The following is an 18,287-nucleotide window of genomic DNA, read 5'->3' as shown; positions in this document are numbered from 1 at the left end:
TGAATCATTTTTGGCATAAAAAGAAAAAATCATTAATTATTTTGACTAATACAGCCTATGTTGGCTATTCAATTAATCTCAGTTCAGTCCAGGCTTATTTTTGTTGTGGTTTTCCACAAGAGTTATTGTTCCAAAGCAGAAGCACATAATAATATTGACTCGCTCACCTCTGGTTTGCGGCTGGATCTGCTGTGTCTGTAAACACATACTCCCATTTAGTCTCGACCGCTGCGATGAAGAACTCTAAAGTTTTAGCCGACACACACGAATACTCCTGACACGCGGAGAGGAGGAGGAGGAACAGAAGAGTCTTCATCACACACACACAAACACACGCTGACTGAATGACATGCTGAGCGGCTGCACGACTCATTTAACTGATGAGGGAGGAGCCAGCGAGAGACACGAACACACACACACAATTCTAGATTGCTGTAAATGCATCTGAAAATGTTGATTATTTAATATAATCTGTATTATTATTAGATATTATTATTAATACTTTTATAAATTAATTTATTTTCATCACAATCACTGTAATTGTTTTACATGTAAACATCGCAAATGCTTTGGCATTACATCTGTTATGTTGATAAATCAAATGTGTATTGAATTTATACAAAGAGAGATTAAAAATTGTATTTTTATTCCAAAATTAACAGTCAAAACATCAACATTATTACCAGCTGAAAAGGATAAAAGCCATTTTTAATCCAACAAAGCATGTCAACAAAAGATTGCCATTTGTTTGCTAATTTATAATAAACAGAGTACAATCCGAGTAATATAGAGTCTATAGACTTATTTTGATTAGTTATTCTGAATATATATTGTATGATTCTTTTTTATTATTATTATTATTAATTGTTGTTGTTTTTATAGCTATTTTTGTTTTATTATTATTATTATTATTTATTTAAATTGTCTTTTTTTTTTTTTTTTGCTATGAATGTTTTGGGGCGTCACGGTGGCGCAGTGGGTAGCACGATCGCCTCACAGCAAAAAGGTCACTGGTTCGAGTCCCGACTGGGTCAGTTGGTGTTTCTGTGTAGAGTTTGCATGTTCTCCCCGTGTTTTAATTTGGGTTTCCTCCGGGTGCTCCGGTTTCCCCCACATTGCAAACACATGCGCTATAGGGGAACTGATCAACTAAATTGGCTGTCGTGAGTGTGTGTGTAAATGAGTGTGTATGGGTGTTTCCCAGTACTGGGTTGCAACTGGAACCCAGGGCATCTGCTGTATAAAATACATGCTGGAATAGTTGGCGATTCATTCTGCTGTGGCGATCCCTGAATAATAAAGGGACTAAGCTGAAAAGAAAATGAATGAATGACTGTGAGATATGTACCAGTGAAGAGAAGTGAGTCAGCTAAACCACTCCAGATAATCATGAGTAATAAAGAGTGTTTGAGTCATATAGAAAGAATGATGTGAGTGGGAAAGGATGCAGGTTTGCTGTCAGCACCAATTCTTAAAATCTTTCTGTACATGTACAGAAGTAGTATATGTATAAGAATGAAGAAGTATATGCTTTTTAAAGGGACAGTTCTCCCAAAAACATTAATTCAGTCATCATTCATTCATCCTCTACTTGTTCCAAACCTGTTTGAGTTTCTTTCTGCTGGTGAACACAAAGAAAAACAACCAAGTTTTTGTGGACGTTTTTTTTCCTACTATGGGTGTCAATGGCTGTTTTTTTTCCAGCATTCTTCAGAATATCTTGTTCCGTGTTCAACATATATTTTTTTAAGTTTAGAACCACTTGAGCATGATTAAATGGAAATTAATAGAGGCTTTCAATTTTTTGGGTGTACTGTCCCCTTAAGAACGCAAAAAGACATAATGTGTAGACATAACTATAGTAATTGATCTGTTGTGGTGATTCTACAGTTGCTATGGTAACACAACTACCATTGTAATTGATCTGTTGTGGTGATTCTACGGTTGCTATGGTGACACAACTACTGTAGTGATTGATCTGTTTTGGTGATTCTACAGTTGCTATGGTGACACGACAACTATAGTAATTGATCTGTTGTGGTGATTCTACAGTTGCTATGGTGACACGACAACTATAGTAATTGATCTGTTTTGGTGATTTTACAGTTGCTATGGTAACACAACAACTATAGTAATTGATCTGTTGTGGTGATTCAACAGTTGCTATGGTAACACGACAACTGTAGTAAAAAACTAATAAAACTACAGGGTATAGTACAAAACAAAAACAATTTACTGTTGTAAACACTAAAGTATACTACAGTTTATGTATTACAGTTTATCAGTACAGCATTCATTAACAAAGAGGTGTAAATACAATATTGTTTACACTATAATACACTTAGCTATTGTATGTTTCAAAAAGAGCGGTTCATTCCACTGTGGTGACTCCTGAGAAATAAAGTCTAAGCCGATTATTTATTTTGGGGATATTGTTGTAGGTTTTGTAATTGCTGTGCATGTGTAGTTCTAGTTCTTTTGATCCAGTTTCCCTTTGTTCTCAGTTTCTCTCCACTAATGAGTTGGCCGGCCATTCTGTGCTGATAGATGAGGGTAAACAAACCTGGTCTTTGTAGGAGTCTCGAACCCGGGGCTTGGGCTCCAGTGTGAAGCTGCTATGAGGTGAGAAACGCTTAGAGAAGTACAGTAATAAAGCTTATACACACATCACAAAAGTAACTGACATCGGTATTATAAGGCTTCCCCTGAATATAGATTTGGAACTTCATTTATTTTCGGCTGTTGTTTATTGATTTGGACCTTCATGTACAGTGCTCAGCATAAAAGAGTTCACCCCTCACAGATCTCTCTCTTTTAAATCCACTTAGTTTTTTATAGGATGTTTTACAATTATAGATTTGTGCATATACATTAGATTAGTCATACCAAAAACAAAAATGGATCTAATCTAAAAAAAAAAATTAAAAATTCAAGATCATGGTGCAAAAATTAGTGCACCAAAATTATGATGTTAGCGAAAAATATGAAATAAAATTTTTGTATAAAGGAAAAATCAAGCAAAACAATATTACATTTTGTTTAAATATTGTAGTTTGTACAATTGTTTTGGAATACCTCATTTGAATTTAAGTGTATTATCTTTATATTCCTTAAGATGTTAAGTGACCAAACTTTTTTTTCAATGATGATGAATATGTAAATACTGGTGTTAAAAATTATCTAATGAATATAAATATGTATTAAATAGTTTACATGCACTGAGAAAATTGATAGAAATATTAATTTTCAAAACAGGGTGTACTCATTTATGTATGTACAGAGGGTGAAATAAATATTGAACACGTCAGAAAACATATTTATAAAGGTGTTGTTGACTCGGAATGTTCAGCAGATGTCAGTATCAATTAAAAGTATCCCATGCATACAAATAAAACAAAACTAAAATAGTTTGGAAATTAAGTTATATGTAGCCTAAAAGCACTGAACATATGAAGAAAGGAAGTTGTAAAAAGGCACTGAAGGCCCAGACAGCACCTGAAAACTCTCAGTAGTTATTCACCACTAATGAATATCAGTTGCTCCAGTCCAACGCATGTATTACCAGGACACGAAGATGAAACCAGGATCCATACTTGGGTGAAATATGGACAAACACAACTGCTAAAGCGTTGTTTTCAATTAGATTTTTACTCAGTGGATGATCTCTTTATATTTGACCAAATGTTGGGTTAAAACAACCCAACCCAAGTACTATTTTGTAATTAATAGTAAGCAATTCAATTATTTTATCTAATGTTTGGTTAAAACAACCCAACCCAAGTACTATTTGGTCAATAATAGTACTCATATACTACTCGGTATGGGATTTTCTGCTAAATTGTGTTATTACCTTAAAAGATGTGAATAAACACTGACTGGCTGCTGAGCGGATCACCATAGCTGATGAAAGCGCGGATAGATACTAGCGGAGGGATATCGTTATTCAAAATTGCGCGGGAGAGTAAACACAAATGGCGCATTTTCACTTAATCCAAACAAAGACTATTGAAAGGACTTGCTCTAAACTAGAGTTTTTGCATGTAGTTTATAAAATACAAACCTCCCAATGCCTTTCATTAGGACGAGTATCTGGGTAGGTTTCCAGTAAATCATCTGCTTTGTTTTCTCTTGTGTAAATGATGAGGAAACCATGGCTTGCAGCATCAATAACTTACCCAGGATTAGCCACAAAAGCAGAAGACTTTCAACATTTACCACAAGGTTTTCATCTATAAATCATCACCACAACGTTTTTGCTCGTCTAGTTATGCATTTAAGCTATAAAACACGACTTAACGGCATTTATACGAGAATTTAGGGTTTAATTTCTGTTTCTTTAGTGTGATGGGCGTTGTTTTGTCAAGAAGTCGGCCAAGATCAGCCGCAAAAGAAGACTTCATACATCTGCAGGTACAACTAATATTGTATCTTTGCACATCAGCAAGAGATATGAGGTAATAGTGCCACCGTGTGGACATTAAAAAGTCACATAAACATTGTAAAACTGCAACGTTTGCATGGTTTCTCGCTTAAACCCATATGTATAGATGGGATACAGCTGCGGATACTCACATTAATATAGCATCATTTTTGTAATACTGTACAACACTAATTATATATTTTTTACATTACTGTGAGGAGCAGGTTTATGGTTGGTTGGGGCTATACGTTAATAAAGTACAATCTAATGGGTAATTTAATAAATAATATTAACTAAAACCGGCCGCAGCTGCATCCTCTCTAGCAAGGACTGGCAATAATATAGTTAATCTGAAATCTCAATCTTTCCTGAAGTTTTGAGGAATTCAATTACATGTATTTTGCAAATTCCTCAATTATTCCTACATTGGATTGTTTAATTTCTTGGATGTAAATATAGTAATAAGGTCATGATAGCATCAATTATAAAAATGCTTTCCTTTTCTGATCAAGTTTTAATCTAGGAGGTCTTCAAAAACTGATGCTAGACCTGTCATTTCCATTGCTATTGCTTGGTTTGGTTGGACAATACTGTAAGGAACACCAAACCACATATACAAGGTACTTTGTTTTGGAAATTAAGAATTAAACATCGTCTGAAAGTTGATCAAAAAGCTTTCTATTGAGGTTTGTTAGGATTGAAAAACATTTGTTCGAGATGCATCTTTTTGAAACTCTAGAATCTGAGGGTACAAAAAAATCTAAATATATAGGAAAATCCGCTTTAAATATAGCCAAAGTAAGTTCTTAGCAATGCATGTTATTAATCAAATATTGAGTATTGATATTTTCCCCTCCAGTCTTTTTTAAAGTTGGAAACATGTCAACACATACGCTTCAATACAATGAATTTCAGTGCAAAGAATGATGGGACACAAATATAAATAAAACATCTCATTTGTATTTTAATTCACCAAAAATGACCATATTTGAACACAGAACGACTGAATTCAGTGCCTTAAGCAGTCATACATCATTTACATTTTCCTAAAAACATTGATTTATTTTCATGGGTTTCATATTTTATTTTCATAAAAAGTTTTAAAAGAATAAAAAAAGGCAAAAAACCCTTCTTAATTTCAGAAAGTCCAGTTATAAAAATATAAAAAAAACTAAACAAAACTAGATTTCTCTTAAAATCCAGCTCTCCATACAAAATATGAAACATTCAAATGCTGACTAACAAGCATATGAACCCATGATCCAGACAGTGTGGACAGAGCATGCATTCATGTTAAGTCACTATTATTATGATTATTTCATCAGTTTTTCCTCAGGGGGAGATCAAGTCTACTCCATCTGTTATGTGCTGTTGAGTCCATGATCTTCCTCATTACTGAGCTGCTTCTCCTTGGATGACTTCTTTTTCTGGACGATAAAAGACCAATAAAAGTCATTTAATCACAGAACAATCACAGTGAATTCTTAAATAAATAAATAAATAAATATAAAAGTAAACGATCAGCGCAATTGCATTAAAACATACAGAAAATGTGAAATATTTGGTGTGTTTAGAAAATACTAAAAGGTTTGTGTTTTATGTTGATCAGATTTTATATCGCAATACATTTATGGATCATATTAGTTTTATTTTATTTACATGTCCAAACTGAGCAAAAATGTGTAATTTTGGAAATCCTGATACTCATTAATATCTTTATAACAGTATATATTATACTTACTCCCAGGGCCGTTTTTATCGTAGTTGATATTTAGCCGCACCATGTTAGTGTTGTGTAACATCTCATTTTTTATTAAGTGGGTCATTAGCTCAACCCACCACCTGGAGGACCAGGACATAGTATACACACTCATACACAACAGACAATTTAGTTTACCCAATTGCCCTATAGCACATGTGTTTGGACTGTGGGGGAACACGGCAACCCACGGGGAGAACATGCAAACTCCACATAGAAATGCCAACTGACCCAGTCGGGGCTCAAACCAGTGACCTTCTTGCTGTGAGGCGACAGTGCTGACCACTGCACCATCCAATATATTAAACTAATTGCATATAAAGATATAAATATCCCCAATCTCTGTATACCTTCAGTAATTTCTTAGTTAGATTATATAAAGATGCTTAATTAGCCTGAGACGATCATTCACCAGTGAGGAACGGACAATGTAAAGGGTCTGGAAATAAACCTTCCTCAACTCCTTTCTAATATTTTTGTTTCTAAATTGTATAATCTTTTTAAAACATTATGCATGTTTAATTAAGTCAACTTAACTCAATTCACTACAAAATGTATTTATCATCACCCCATCAGCCAATCACTCTGTGCATAGTTAATGAACATGATGACATCATCAAAAGCATCATGCTCAACCCCTCCCTCACGCTCAGCTTAAGACTTTTCTCTATTCCCCAGTAAAGGTTTGTCTCAGCAGATTTGTGAATAGGTTTTATAGATCTACATTATATTATTATATTATGTTTGGATTTATTTTTATATTTAGGGGAAAGCTTAATGGTACGATAAAATGTTTTGTGAATACAAGTCCTGTTCTGTGCATGAGCAGATCTATTTCTCCAAGTGTATTTGTGAATGTTAACAGTGCAATAATACCTTTTTGGGAATCTGCACCTCCTCAGGCGGAGCAGATACAGGAGATGCATCATCTTCCTCTGCTGCTTCCCTCTCCTTCCCTTTCTTCTTCTCTGTGAATTAGTTCAGGATTATTATTTCAGCAAGCACACCACAATGCGATGCAATTAAAGGAGCACTCCGCTTTTTTTTCATAAATAGGCTATAGTTAAACTGTGGAGTTTTAGCATTGTTGAATTCATTCAGCTGATTTCTGGGCATGGCGGACGCACTTTTAGCTTAGCTTAGCATAGATCACTGAATCAGATTAGACCGTTAGCATCTCATTTAAAATGTAGCAGCAAAAATGGTAAGGCAGCAAAGTTCTTAATTATTACAGAGGAGTGAGAGTATAGTTTCTTAAATAACTTTTCATTTTCCGTCAGAAGAGTCGAGCTTTAAATGCGAAAACTCTTTAGTCATTTTTGAAGGAGATGCTAATGGTCTAATCTGATTCAATGATCTATGCTAAACTAAGCTAAAAGTGCTCCTGCCAGAATTGGAGATTAGCTGATTAGTTAAACTCACCCGTTTAACTCTAAAGACGCTGTAAAATGAGCCAATTTTATTTAAGTATTCTTATAAGACAAAAGACAAAATAATAAGATCTTCAGTGCTTCCCACCAATAATATCCAGCTGCAGGCCCGCAGAACCACACACGTTTCACACATACAATCTAGGCAAACCATATATTGTTTCGACAGATGTTAATGTTATTATACTTCCTGGACATCGTCATCGTTATATTTTGATATATATGGTTAATAAACATTCCACACAATAAACAATATTGTTTACTTTACTTTATTTCACAAATACTGCGATCGAGACGGGCGAATGGGGAGTGTTGTTTCCGATCGCCATTCAGTATAATAGACTGAACAGTTTCCTATCAGTCATCATCGATGATCAGTCATTATTATCTGACAGAGTTATTTTAGCAGATACTCGTTTGCTAAACGATCTAAATTGTACAGGTTTAATTTATAACGGGTTCATTTATAATGAAGGAAATAATAGCAAGTTAATAGCAGCAATAATACATTTTATATGTAATACAAATCTTTTTACATGTAATAAATATATAACACTATATTAATACTTTACTTAAGCGATTAAATAGTGTGTATTTGCTTAATTTTCTAATAACTTTTTAGTTAATGATTTCCCACTTTTAATACTGTAGTAAGTTAAAGTAAGCAATATATTGTTTTTAAACCAAAATTTAGCAATAGAAACAAATTAACTATTAATAATTAATTAATTAAAAATAGATAATAGTAAGTATATATGTATATATAACTAACAGTTGTGAAAGTTTAGTAGAAGATAGTGGTTTATAACCAGATATATATATATATATATCAGTTAAGATAATCAACTTATAGCTATATTATTAATTGTTTAAATGATTAACTACTGAAATTCCTTTTAATGTGACACATTATTGTTTGCTTTTTATATTTTACAACAAAGGGATTTTAACCAAGTATGATAATATTAAGATTCTGAATTAGTTTATTACACTTAATCCTACAATTAGACAGTCTATTAGGTTTTCTTTGTGTATGTGGACATGTGAATAAAGTCATAAGTGTCTTTAACCAATTATTTTTATTTACATAATTTGAGTTCAGAAACTGCAGAGGTGTTAAAATGATCGTTACGATATAATGCATATCAGTGTATTTAGTACTACATTTAGAAAATATTTTCTTTATTTTTTTAATGGGTGTAAAGAATAACTGGATGTTTACACAGGCACTTTGATATTGGTAAAGGCGTCTGCAACTTTTGTGAAGCATCAAATCACCGGCATATTAACTGTCAAAACATGTTCATGACTGCATGTATTATTGCTTTTTAAAAGTCACATATTTTGCATTTCTATTATACACAAATTGTTCTTAAGCGATCTAAAAAGTTCATATCAATAAGTTTTCTCTTTGCACCACCAGGTGGCAGTCTCTGTACTTTCATTTCAGGGGTGCAGATTGCATACGTTTTATTAATATGTATAACTTTATTTATTTTGTTAATAACCATAACTTTATATATTCAGTTAAAAATAGTTACTATTTTCCCAAGTGTATAAAACTATACTGTAAGAAAATATCAGCATTCGGCACACACTTTCAGTATTTTCTTTGCATGAACTGAGCCGGTCTAATTCTGTTTATATGAATTGAGCCTGCTGCCAAGCAGGTTTGATCCAGCAGAACTGTTGCTATGACAACAACTCTCGGATCAGCTTTGAAGAACGAAACGATCCTGGATCGTGTCAAACAGTCAACATCCAAATCCAGCTAACTGAGTAATCCACGTACGAAGAACGGACCCCAGATCTTTAATTACTCACTTTTTTTCTTCGGATTGACTAATGCAGGAACAGATGCGGCTTCTTCTTCTTCTGGAGTCTGAAGAGCAGGCTCTGCATCTTCATCCTCTTTGACTTTCTTCTTCTTTTTCTTCTTCTTGGGCTCAGCCTCCTCCTCCTCCTGCTCTTCCTCCACTGCGGCTTCTTCTTCTTCTATTTTGTGTTTTTTCTTTTTTGTTGTTTTGACCTCTTGACTGGAGGTGTCCTCATTTCCATCTGGAGATATCTCATTCTGGATCTCCACACCATCAGCAGCTGTCTTGCTCTTCTTCTTCTTCTTCTTCAAGGAGTTGTTAGTAGAGTCCGACTGCAGCACATCTGCATCTGTTTTTGTCCTTTTAAGCGGTGTTTCCAGCTCACCGGGATCTTCAGAGCTTTTCACTTTCTTGGCTTTAGCTTTTTTAGATGGCGTTTCAGATTGGACTGGTTCTTCAAGCTCTTCATTGACCATCAGTTCATCTTTTTTACATGAGGAATCTGCGGATTCAATCACAGACGAAACATCCGTTTTCAGCGTCTCATCAACATTTTTAGACTTCTTGCTTTTCTTCACTTTCCTTGAAAGTGTCTCTGATTGCTCAGCGTTGGTTTCTTCACTGAGTGCTTTGCTTGAACCATTCGTACCCTCTTTAATATCTAAGCTGGTTTCAGCATCTCCAGCTTCAGGCTGGCTTTTCTTCTTCTTATGTTTTTTAGACGGAGTCTCGACAATGCTCGGTGTTTCTGACGTGCCATTTTCAGTCTGAGCTATTTTAGGGCTCTCACACTGCTCTGAAACACTATCAGATAATTTAAAATGAACTTTTTTAGGACTCTTAATCCCTTCTGAGTCTGATCCTCCAGATATATTCGTTTTATTTTGTACTGAATGTGCTGCCTCGGCCACGTCAATCCCTGATACACTACTATTAAGCTTTTTTACAGTCTTTTTGGGTGGTGTTTTAACTTGGGAAATGACTGCAGCGTCTTCGCTCTTAGACTCGTCTGACTGAGGTGTAGATGCTGCAGGAACGTCCTCAGGTTTGGCTGTGTTGTTGGTTTTTACTGGTGTACTTGACTTTCCCTTATTGGCTGGTTTTGGGTCTTTTTTGGCCTTTGCTGGCTGTCTCGGCTTTCTCTTTGCTGTGGATTTCCTAGTCGTTGAGACAACAGATTCATCCAGTATTGAGAGAACGTCCATCTTGGCTCTATCAGCATCTGGGGATGACAGGCAAGCTTTAATAATCATATTATGTGTGATTAAAAACATGGAAAAATATGAATAGCCTCAAAACGAAAGGGAAATACACATGTATACACTACAAAAACTTTTCTTAGCCATAGTTTGTGTCTTGTTTCTAGTCCAAATATCTACAAATTCTTAAATCAAGAAGCATTTTCTAGACAACCAAAAATCTTTTTTTTGAGAAATGTCGAGTCAAAATAAAGTGAGTTTTTTACTTAAAGCAAGCTAAATAATCTTTATTACTTTACTCATTCCACTGTCGGATTATTTTGCTTGTTGTAAGGAAAAACTCACCTAATTTTGCCCAATTATTTCGTAAAACAAGACTATGGGCTCTATTTTGACAGTCCATGCGCAGAGCGCAAAACGCAGGGCGCAAATGTTTTCAGGGCGTGTCAGAACGCATTTTTGCTAATTTATGGACGGGAAAATCCGCTTTGCGCCGCGGCGCATGGTCTAAAAGTGTTGAGTTAGCGTAAATTAGCGTAAAAATATCGTAAATTCGCTATTTACAGGGCGCAAAGTAAGACTAAGTGGAAAAACTGAGCATTTCACAAGCAAACAGTTAACAGTTTTTTAACAGAAAACAGTTAAACAGAGCATCTACTGCGCGAGAATGAGAGATAATGGATCTACTTTCACTTTCGCTCTTGGATAGGGAAACCTTTACACACAGACATCAATTAGTCTATAAATAATTAATTGCGTTTGTTAAGCGCAAATATTCATTTCAAAACTATTTCTAAATTCAGTTCTAATTTCCAGCAAACGAATAAATGAACAACAATAACAAAATGAGCTCAAAAACCTGAGTTATATCCTAAAACACATGCTGTGCCCAAATGGTCTAAAACCTGACAGGTGGACAAATCTAAGCTTGTTTTTAATAAAACAAATATAAATATGGATATAATAAATAATACTGCTAATAATAATAACATTATACAAAATTAAATTGTTATGAATGAACTGAAAAAGCCTCCCGAGATGAAGAAGACATAAAGCAGTGGTTTTTCATATTTATGTAGGCTAGAAAATAATATGTTTTGTAATATTTGAATCCTTTATATTTATATCCTATATCTATTCTTATTATATCCTATATATATCCTTAATATTTACATTTTTTCATATGTAAAGATATTTGCCTATTGCTCTCTTGTGTGTATTAAGCAGTGTGTAAGCGAGGCACAACTCTGCACTGGAGTTTAGACTGGGTTAGTTTTGGTCTAATGAAAAATCTATTATAGTTTCTCAAAATAGCAAAGCGCCAGCGGTCCACCTCAGAACACCTCCCTTTTTAGACCAGAACGCCTATGTGCGCACAAATGAGCGCTGATGCATTTGCTATTTAAACAGCGTAGCGCAACGCTCAAAACCACTCTTGCGCCAAGCTGAAACTACCAAACAAGTATTGCGCCGCGCCTTGCGCCACACTGCGGCGTGTGTATGATAGGGCCCAATGTCTTTTGCCTGTATAGAAAATGCTTCTTGGTTACATTTTTGGGTAAACTGTCTCTTTAATATAAAGCATGACCATCAGGTGTTGCCCAGAAATTTACCAATAGTCTTGATTGTATTAATAAATCAGTAAAAATTTTCTTCATTAAAGTTACAAGTGTTATGTTATTGTGCCTGAATGCTTTACACTTTCTTGAAATGCCTTTTAAAAACACATGCACATGATAAAGTTCCACTCTGTTATGGTTATACGTTGCAGTGACTCACAAATCTCATGTAAACTCAATTCCAATCCCAACACAATGTTGCATATCCTGCGATGTGACTAATGCGGACACCTTGCGATATCAATGCTGAAACCATATATTGTGCAGCCCTATTTCTTATATTTGTTCTTCTGGAGAAAGTCTTATTTGTTTTATTTGGGCTCGAATACAAGCAGTTTTTAATTATTTTAAAGCCATTTTAAGGTCAATATTATTAGCCCCCTTAAGCAATATTAGTTTTGGATTGTCTCCAGAACAGACCACTGTTATACAATGACTTGCCTAATTACCCTAACTTTACCCTAATTACCCTAGTGAAGCCTTTACATGTCACTTTAAGCTGAATAGAAGTGTCTTGAAGAATATCTAGTCTAATATTATTTACTGTCACAGCAAAGAGAAAATAAATCAGTTATTAAAAAGCAGTTATTAAAACTATTATGATTAGAAATGTGTTGAACAAATCTTCGTTAAACAGAAATTGGGGGAAAATATATAGGAGGACTAATAATATTGACTTCAACTGTGAATTTATGACGGTATGCACCTGATATCCTGTTGTGTGTTTCTACAGATGGTCTCACCTGATAACTGAGACGCCACTTTCCTCCATTTCTCCAAATCTAAACTGGTGTCTGAGTCTGAATCATTCCCTGGAGCAGCAGAGACCGATGCAATCGCAGAGACATCCACACAGGGTAACACTTTTGTTTTCTTCGGCTCTTTCTTTTTCTTGCTTCCTTTCGTCTTTTCTTTCTGTGCAAGAGAATCAGGCCATTGGAGTTTAATTAAAACACTGCACTGCAAAACATGTTTCTTACTCTGAGTTTTTGTCTTGTTTCTAGTCCAAATATCTAAAACCTCTTAAATCAAGAAGCATTTTCTAGACAAGCAAAAGATACTCTCTTGTTTTCAGAATGAATGCGTTAAAATTAAGTGAGATATTCATTGAAACAAGTGAAACAAGTGACAATGGGGTCAGCAAAATAATCTTGTTTTTCACTTTGACATAAAATTATATCCCTTACCTCTCAGGCAGATTATTTTGCTTGTTTTCAGTAAAAAAATACACTTATTTTGACTCATTATTTCAGAAAACAAGACTATATTTTTTGCTTGATTCTTGATTTTATGTATTTGGACGTGAGAAAAAACATATAGATATTTTGGAAGTAAGAAAATAGTTTTGCAGTGTGTAGATTAAATTAAATACCTGCGATTTGTTTCCCGATCCTGATGTTTTCTTGCTGCTGGCAGGTTTTTTTCCTTTATGTACACATATAAAAAATATAAAGAACGTGAAGAAGGTTTAATTGATTACTAGTCAACATTTGAAGTGTATTGTATAATTAATAAACAATTTAATCTCTTAAAATCTGCATGAAATCTAAATTTTACAATGTTTATGTTGCTAGCGCACATTGTTAGTCTTAAAGTGAACAATTAATCTGGTTTATTTTGGTATTCCTTAATCATAATCTGACCATATCAGAGTTATATTTCAGTGTGATGATGCATTTCCAACTAAAACTGAATATTGAGTAGGGGGCGGAGTTTTATTGTTGTCCTCCGCCTCATTTCTAATCATGCACTCAAAACCTGCCGGAACTACTTTATCTGACAATAAGCGAACACTTTAGAATGCTGCTCAGCCAATCAGAATCAAGCATTCAACAGCACCCCAGTATAAGTGAATGTGATTTGGCTGCTCGTGTACCAGCAGAGGGAGATGTGTTCTTAGATTTGGCTCCTGCTCCAGTCTTTCTCTTCACTGGACTCTTCAGCTCAGGAGTCTGAACACCTGCACAGATTCAGGTTTAACTTCATAATATGCCAGTTCTTATATTTAAAGTTAAAGACAAAATTATTATTCTTTTTATTAATTAAGTGCTGTTTAACAGAGCGAGGATTTTGTTTTTACAATATTTAATTTTTTTTCTGCTGGAGAAGGTCTTGTTTCTTTTCATTTGACTGGGAAAGTATTTAATATAATTTTCAAGGTAAGTATTATTGCCCGCTTAAGAAATCCTCTTTTCCAACTGGCCACAGAGCAAACCACTGTTGTCTAATAACTTACCATAACTAGAAAAAAGAAATTAATATTTATTAAAATATTATGTACTGGAAAAAATAAATTAGTTTTTTTATTTTAAATAATTTAGTTTTTAGAAACATACTAAAAAAAAGCACTTAAATGAACATCTCTAATAAATGTTAATAATTAGGCAAACAAATGTGTTTTCTGTCAAAATGGGCAGTACATTTTCATCTACAGTACTTACAGCGGCATGATATTAGACAAAAAAAAATTGCAATATTCTGTTATATACATACAGGTAAATAATTCATCATTTATAATTATACAAATTCATTTTACAAATAGTTAAATACAATTACTCTTTGTTAAAGCCACAAACGTTGTAATTTCCTGTGTCTGAATGCTCTTGAAATGCTCACACAATCACAGGCCTTAAACACATGCAGGTGATAAACAATAACAAGTGTATTCTCATACCAGAAGGCACTGGAGGAGCGTCGTCATCTGAGCTGAATACATCAGGAAGACAAATATGATCAATTAATATGAAACTATATTAATATGTTTCAATTAACAATTAATATAATACAATTAATATGAAACTAATGATAATATATGAGACTAAATATGCATGCTGTTACCTGGCCCACTTCTTAAAGATGTCAGTCAGGGAGGCCTTCACTTTATTGGTCTCAACCTGCATGCAAATCACAATGAACGTGCATTAATGAACATTACATTTACAAACATGACTGTATTGACAAAGAAATCATAATAAATGCAGGTTATTTTTGGCAACATTCTAATTTTAGATACGGATGAAATAATGTTGATTGAGTGACGTCAGGCGTTGCCGAACTCCATTGTGGATCTGTCGGCACCGCTTCAGAGGTGTTGCTCACTGCAGAAGTTGGGACTAGTTAAACTTTTCAAGCACCAACGGAAGCGTCAGCCAATCAGATCGCTGTATGCAAATACACCAGCTAGACAGTGGCCTATTGCTGATTGAATTTCATTGGCTGTCGCTGCTATGACGATCGCTTCAGGCCCAACTTCAGACACGCCTTCAGTCAAGCGTTGATGCAGAAGCCCCATGTGAATGGGACGTAACAGCAACATAAACAGTGCTAATGTTGGTTATTTGTAATGCAATTTCAGACCCAATATTCAAATTAGAGTGGTAAACAATATAGGGATTGTTAAATGAAGGAATGTATGAATATAAAACCAACTTTACCCCAATAAAATAATGCTGTTTTAGAACTTCTTTTACACCTATTTATTAGTACTGAGTCCTAAGAGAAAAAAATTAAAGTCTTTAAATCCTATATAGTGCTTGTATAAGTGCATTAAAAGCACTTAAAGAGGAGCTATTATGCAAAAATTACTTTTATAAGGGGTTTAAAGCCAGTTGTGTGTAAGCAGTGTGTGAATAATAATAATAATACATTTTATTTAAAGGCGCCTTTCTAGCAACTCAAGGACACCATACAATCAACAAGAGCAATAAAACAACAAGAGAAATAAAAAATATACACAGCAATAGTGCAAATAAAATTAAGTATTATTAAAAGCCATCTTAAATAAGTGGGTTTTGAGTGTTGATTTGAACAGTGTGAGGGAGTCAGTGTTTCTGATGGCAGGTGGTAGTGAGTTTCAAAGCCGCAGAGCAGAGCGACTGAATGCTCTGATGCCCATAGTTGAAAGACGAGAAGAGGGAACAGACAAGAGAAGGGAGGAAGAAGATCGCAGGGTGCGAGAAGGAACAGAAATGTGGATGAGGGCAGACAAATATGGAGGGGCGAGATTGTGGATGGCTTTGAACATTAACATCAAGATTTTAAAGTCAATTGGAAAATGAACAGGTAACCAGTGAAGCTGCTGCAGGACTGGGGTGATGTGATGAGAAGAAGGGGTTCTGGGGATGATACGGCTTGATTTTATTTAATATAAGTAGCTTCTAATAGCAAACAAGAGCAATAAGGGGGGGTCAAGTTTTTCGGTTTATGTTCGGTAATGTGCCTCAGTGAACCAAAATTATATGTGTAATTCAATTACATCTAATTTATTAATCAAACTTGTTATGTTTTTAATGTTTTGAGGGATATTGAGTGGTTCTCAATGACATTTGGGATATTAAATAAACAAGTGTCAGGTTTGCTCTCCTGCATTAATGGATAACCATGAAAGACTGCACATATTTTTTATTTTACAGTTTAACTTTCATGTGCGAGCCAGTGTATGGTAAAATACAAACTGTGCATTTAGGTTTATAAACACCTACAAACGTTTTTTATAAAGTGACATGTTTTGTAAACACTGCCACTGTCTTTCAGTGCTCTAGAGATTTGCGGTTTCAACCCGCTAAAATTAATATTTTTGGGGTAAACATGAATGGTGGGGGGATTGTTAAGAGATAGCAAGCGGGTTCAGACCCCCCAAACCCCCCTGGAAATCGCACCCTGAGGGAAAGCCCTGCCCACTAGTGAACATTTCCCCTTCATTAGCATATGGAAGAATGGTAGTCTTGTTTATTCTACCACTATGCTGACTCGCATGTATTTGTAGCTCCGCCCTCATCTGAGAAAAACATTTGCATTTAAAGCGACAGTCACCAAAACGCCACAATTAGGATCAAAGCCTAAAGGGTCAGTTTCAGAGAATTATAAAACATTATTTGTGTGCTATTTTGAGCTGAAACTTCACACACACACACACAAACACACACACACACACACACACACACACACACACACACACACACACACACACACTAGAGACATCAGAGATGCATTTTACATCTAGTAAAAAGGGGCAGAATAGGTACCCTTTAATGTCAGTAAACACAGAACAAAGTTAATTAGCATGCACTAGATATTTCAAATGCACAGATATAAATGTCAGGAAACTCTTGCATTAGAGCTGCTGTACTGACTGGCAGTGATTACAGTGTAAACACTCACTCATTCATTAATTCCGGCTAATGAAATAGTCTAAAAGCTTTATTCTGATATATATTATATACAAAGCATGCACAACACAGTCATAGTCAAATTGCAACACATAATTATACACATGCACACACCTGGGGCGCGTGTTTTCTTAGCGACCTCGCTGCCTTCTTGTACCCGTTGTCCTTTAAGTGATGGTATATTAAATTGATGAGCTCGCTTTGCGAGGCGTCTGTAATATTTGAGCTCATGTTTGTGCTGGTGAATAATTAAAAACGACTACACTTAGTAAACATACACGTAAAACTTTGCAGCATGTTTCTGTTTCCGCTACTCTCCCTCAGCAGCGACATGCGCATTCCTGCACTCTGACCCATGACCTCTCCACTGCCCCGCTGCATGCTGGGAAATGTAGTTCTTCCGAATGTTGTCGGTTTTCGTGCAACGTTAAAGAGTTTAATACTAGTACAACCTATATGTCTCGTTGTTAACTAAAGCCATTAAAAATAATTTAAATAAATGTTAACTTATAATAGATATCTAATTTTATGACCAGATATAGTATTCTGAGAAATTATCCAACAACAAGTCGTGTTTTACATGACTTTTAGCGCATTTTATATGCATTTTAATCTAGTAGTGCTATACAGATGGTTCTGCCTTTTAATTAACTATGTAACAGAGTTCACCAAAATGTAGAGACAGACACAAAATCTATTTTAATAACTGAAATTACAAATAACACAGACAATAGCTGTTTCATGCAAATGTTTGTTCAGCTTCGTTAGCATACAAGCATACAAATTAGACTTATAGGTATAGTGGGAGTCTTTAAGTTAATATTTTCAAGACAAAATGACCCAAAATACATAAATAATCATTAGTTTTCAGAGAT

The 18,287-nt window shown here is 34.8% G+C and overlaps 2 protein-coding genes and 1 long non-coding RNA gene across 4 annotated transcripts in view; 1 reads left to right on the top strand and 2 right to left on the bottom strand.

The window, feature by feature from the left end:
* The window catches only part of f8 (coagulation factor VIII, procoagulant component), a 35,595-nt gene extending 35,249 nt beyond the window's left edge, over positions 1-346 (bottom strand). Inside the window, exon 1 of the mRNA XM_009307649.5 lies at positions 168-346. Coding sequence (XP_009305924.2) covers positions 168-316 — 149 coding nt within the window. The 5' untranslated portion in view covers positions 317-346. The remainder of the gene's footprint in view (positions 1-167) is intronic.
* The window catches only part of LOC141377651 (uncharacterized), a 57,764-nt gene extending 43,275 nt beyond the window's left edge, over positions 1-14,489 (top strand). Inside the window, exon 4 of the long non-coding RNA XR_012390135.1 lies at positions 12,978-14,489. This is a non-coding gene — a long non-coding RNA (uncharacterized lncRNA). The remainder of the gene's footprint in view (positions 1-12,977) is intronic.
* On the bottom strand, positions 5,361-17,775 carry tcof1 (treacle ribosome biogenesis factor 1). 2 transcript variants are annotated; one of them, XM_002664257.7, is made up of 9 exons: positions 17,527-17,775; positions 15,083-15,138; positions 14,919-14,950; positions 14,121-14,204; positions 13,617-13,669; positions 12,988-13,159; positions 9,434-10,648; positions 7,056-7,147; positions 5,361-5,847 (listed from the first exon to the last, which is right to left on the bottom strand). In XM_002664257.7, exons 1-9 carry the CDS (start codon positions 17,641-17,643, stop codon positions 5,782-5,784), a joined length of 1,887 nt encoding a protein of 628 aa, XP_002664303.1. In that variant the 5' UTR covers positions 17,644-17,775; the 3' UTR covers positions 5,361-5,781. The 2 variants fall into 2 exon arrangements, with proteins under 2 accessions (XP_002664303.1, XP_021336753.1); XM_021481078.3 differs by lacking the exon at positions 14,121-14,204.
* Positions 17,776-18,287: the final 512 nt, after the last annotated feature.

Source organism: Danio rerio, chromosome 14 (genome assembly GCF_049306965.1).
Source record: "Danio rerio strain Tuebingen ecotype United States chromosome 14, GRCz12tu, whole genome shotgun sequence".
Lineage (NCBI taxonomy): Eukaryota > Metazoa > Chordata > Actinopteri > Cypriniformes > Danionidae > Danio > Danio rerio.
Note: the sequence above shows the minus strand (reverse complement) of the source record. Positions and strands in the feature narration are given on the sequence as shown.

Excerpts from the sequence above, each read along its gene's own strand:
- tcof1 (XM_002664257.7), bottom strand. The coding sequence starts at position 17,643 with ATGAGCTCAAATATTACAGACGCCTCGCAAAGCGAGCTCATCAATTTA. Across the intron at positions 7,148-9,433 it reads AGTCAATCCGAAGAAAAAAA|AGAAGAAGAAAGGGAAGGAG; the intron begins GTGAGTAATTAA and ends ACTAATTCACAG. Across the intron at positions 5,848-7,055 it reads AGGTGCAGATTCCCAAAAAG|AAAAAGAAGTCATCCAAGGA; the intron begins GTATTATTGCAC and ends TTTATCGTCCAG.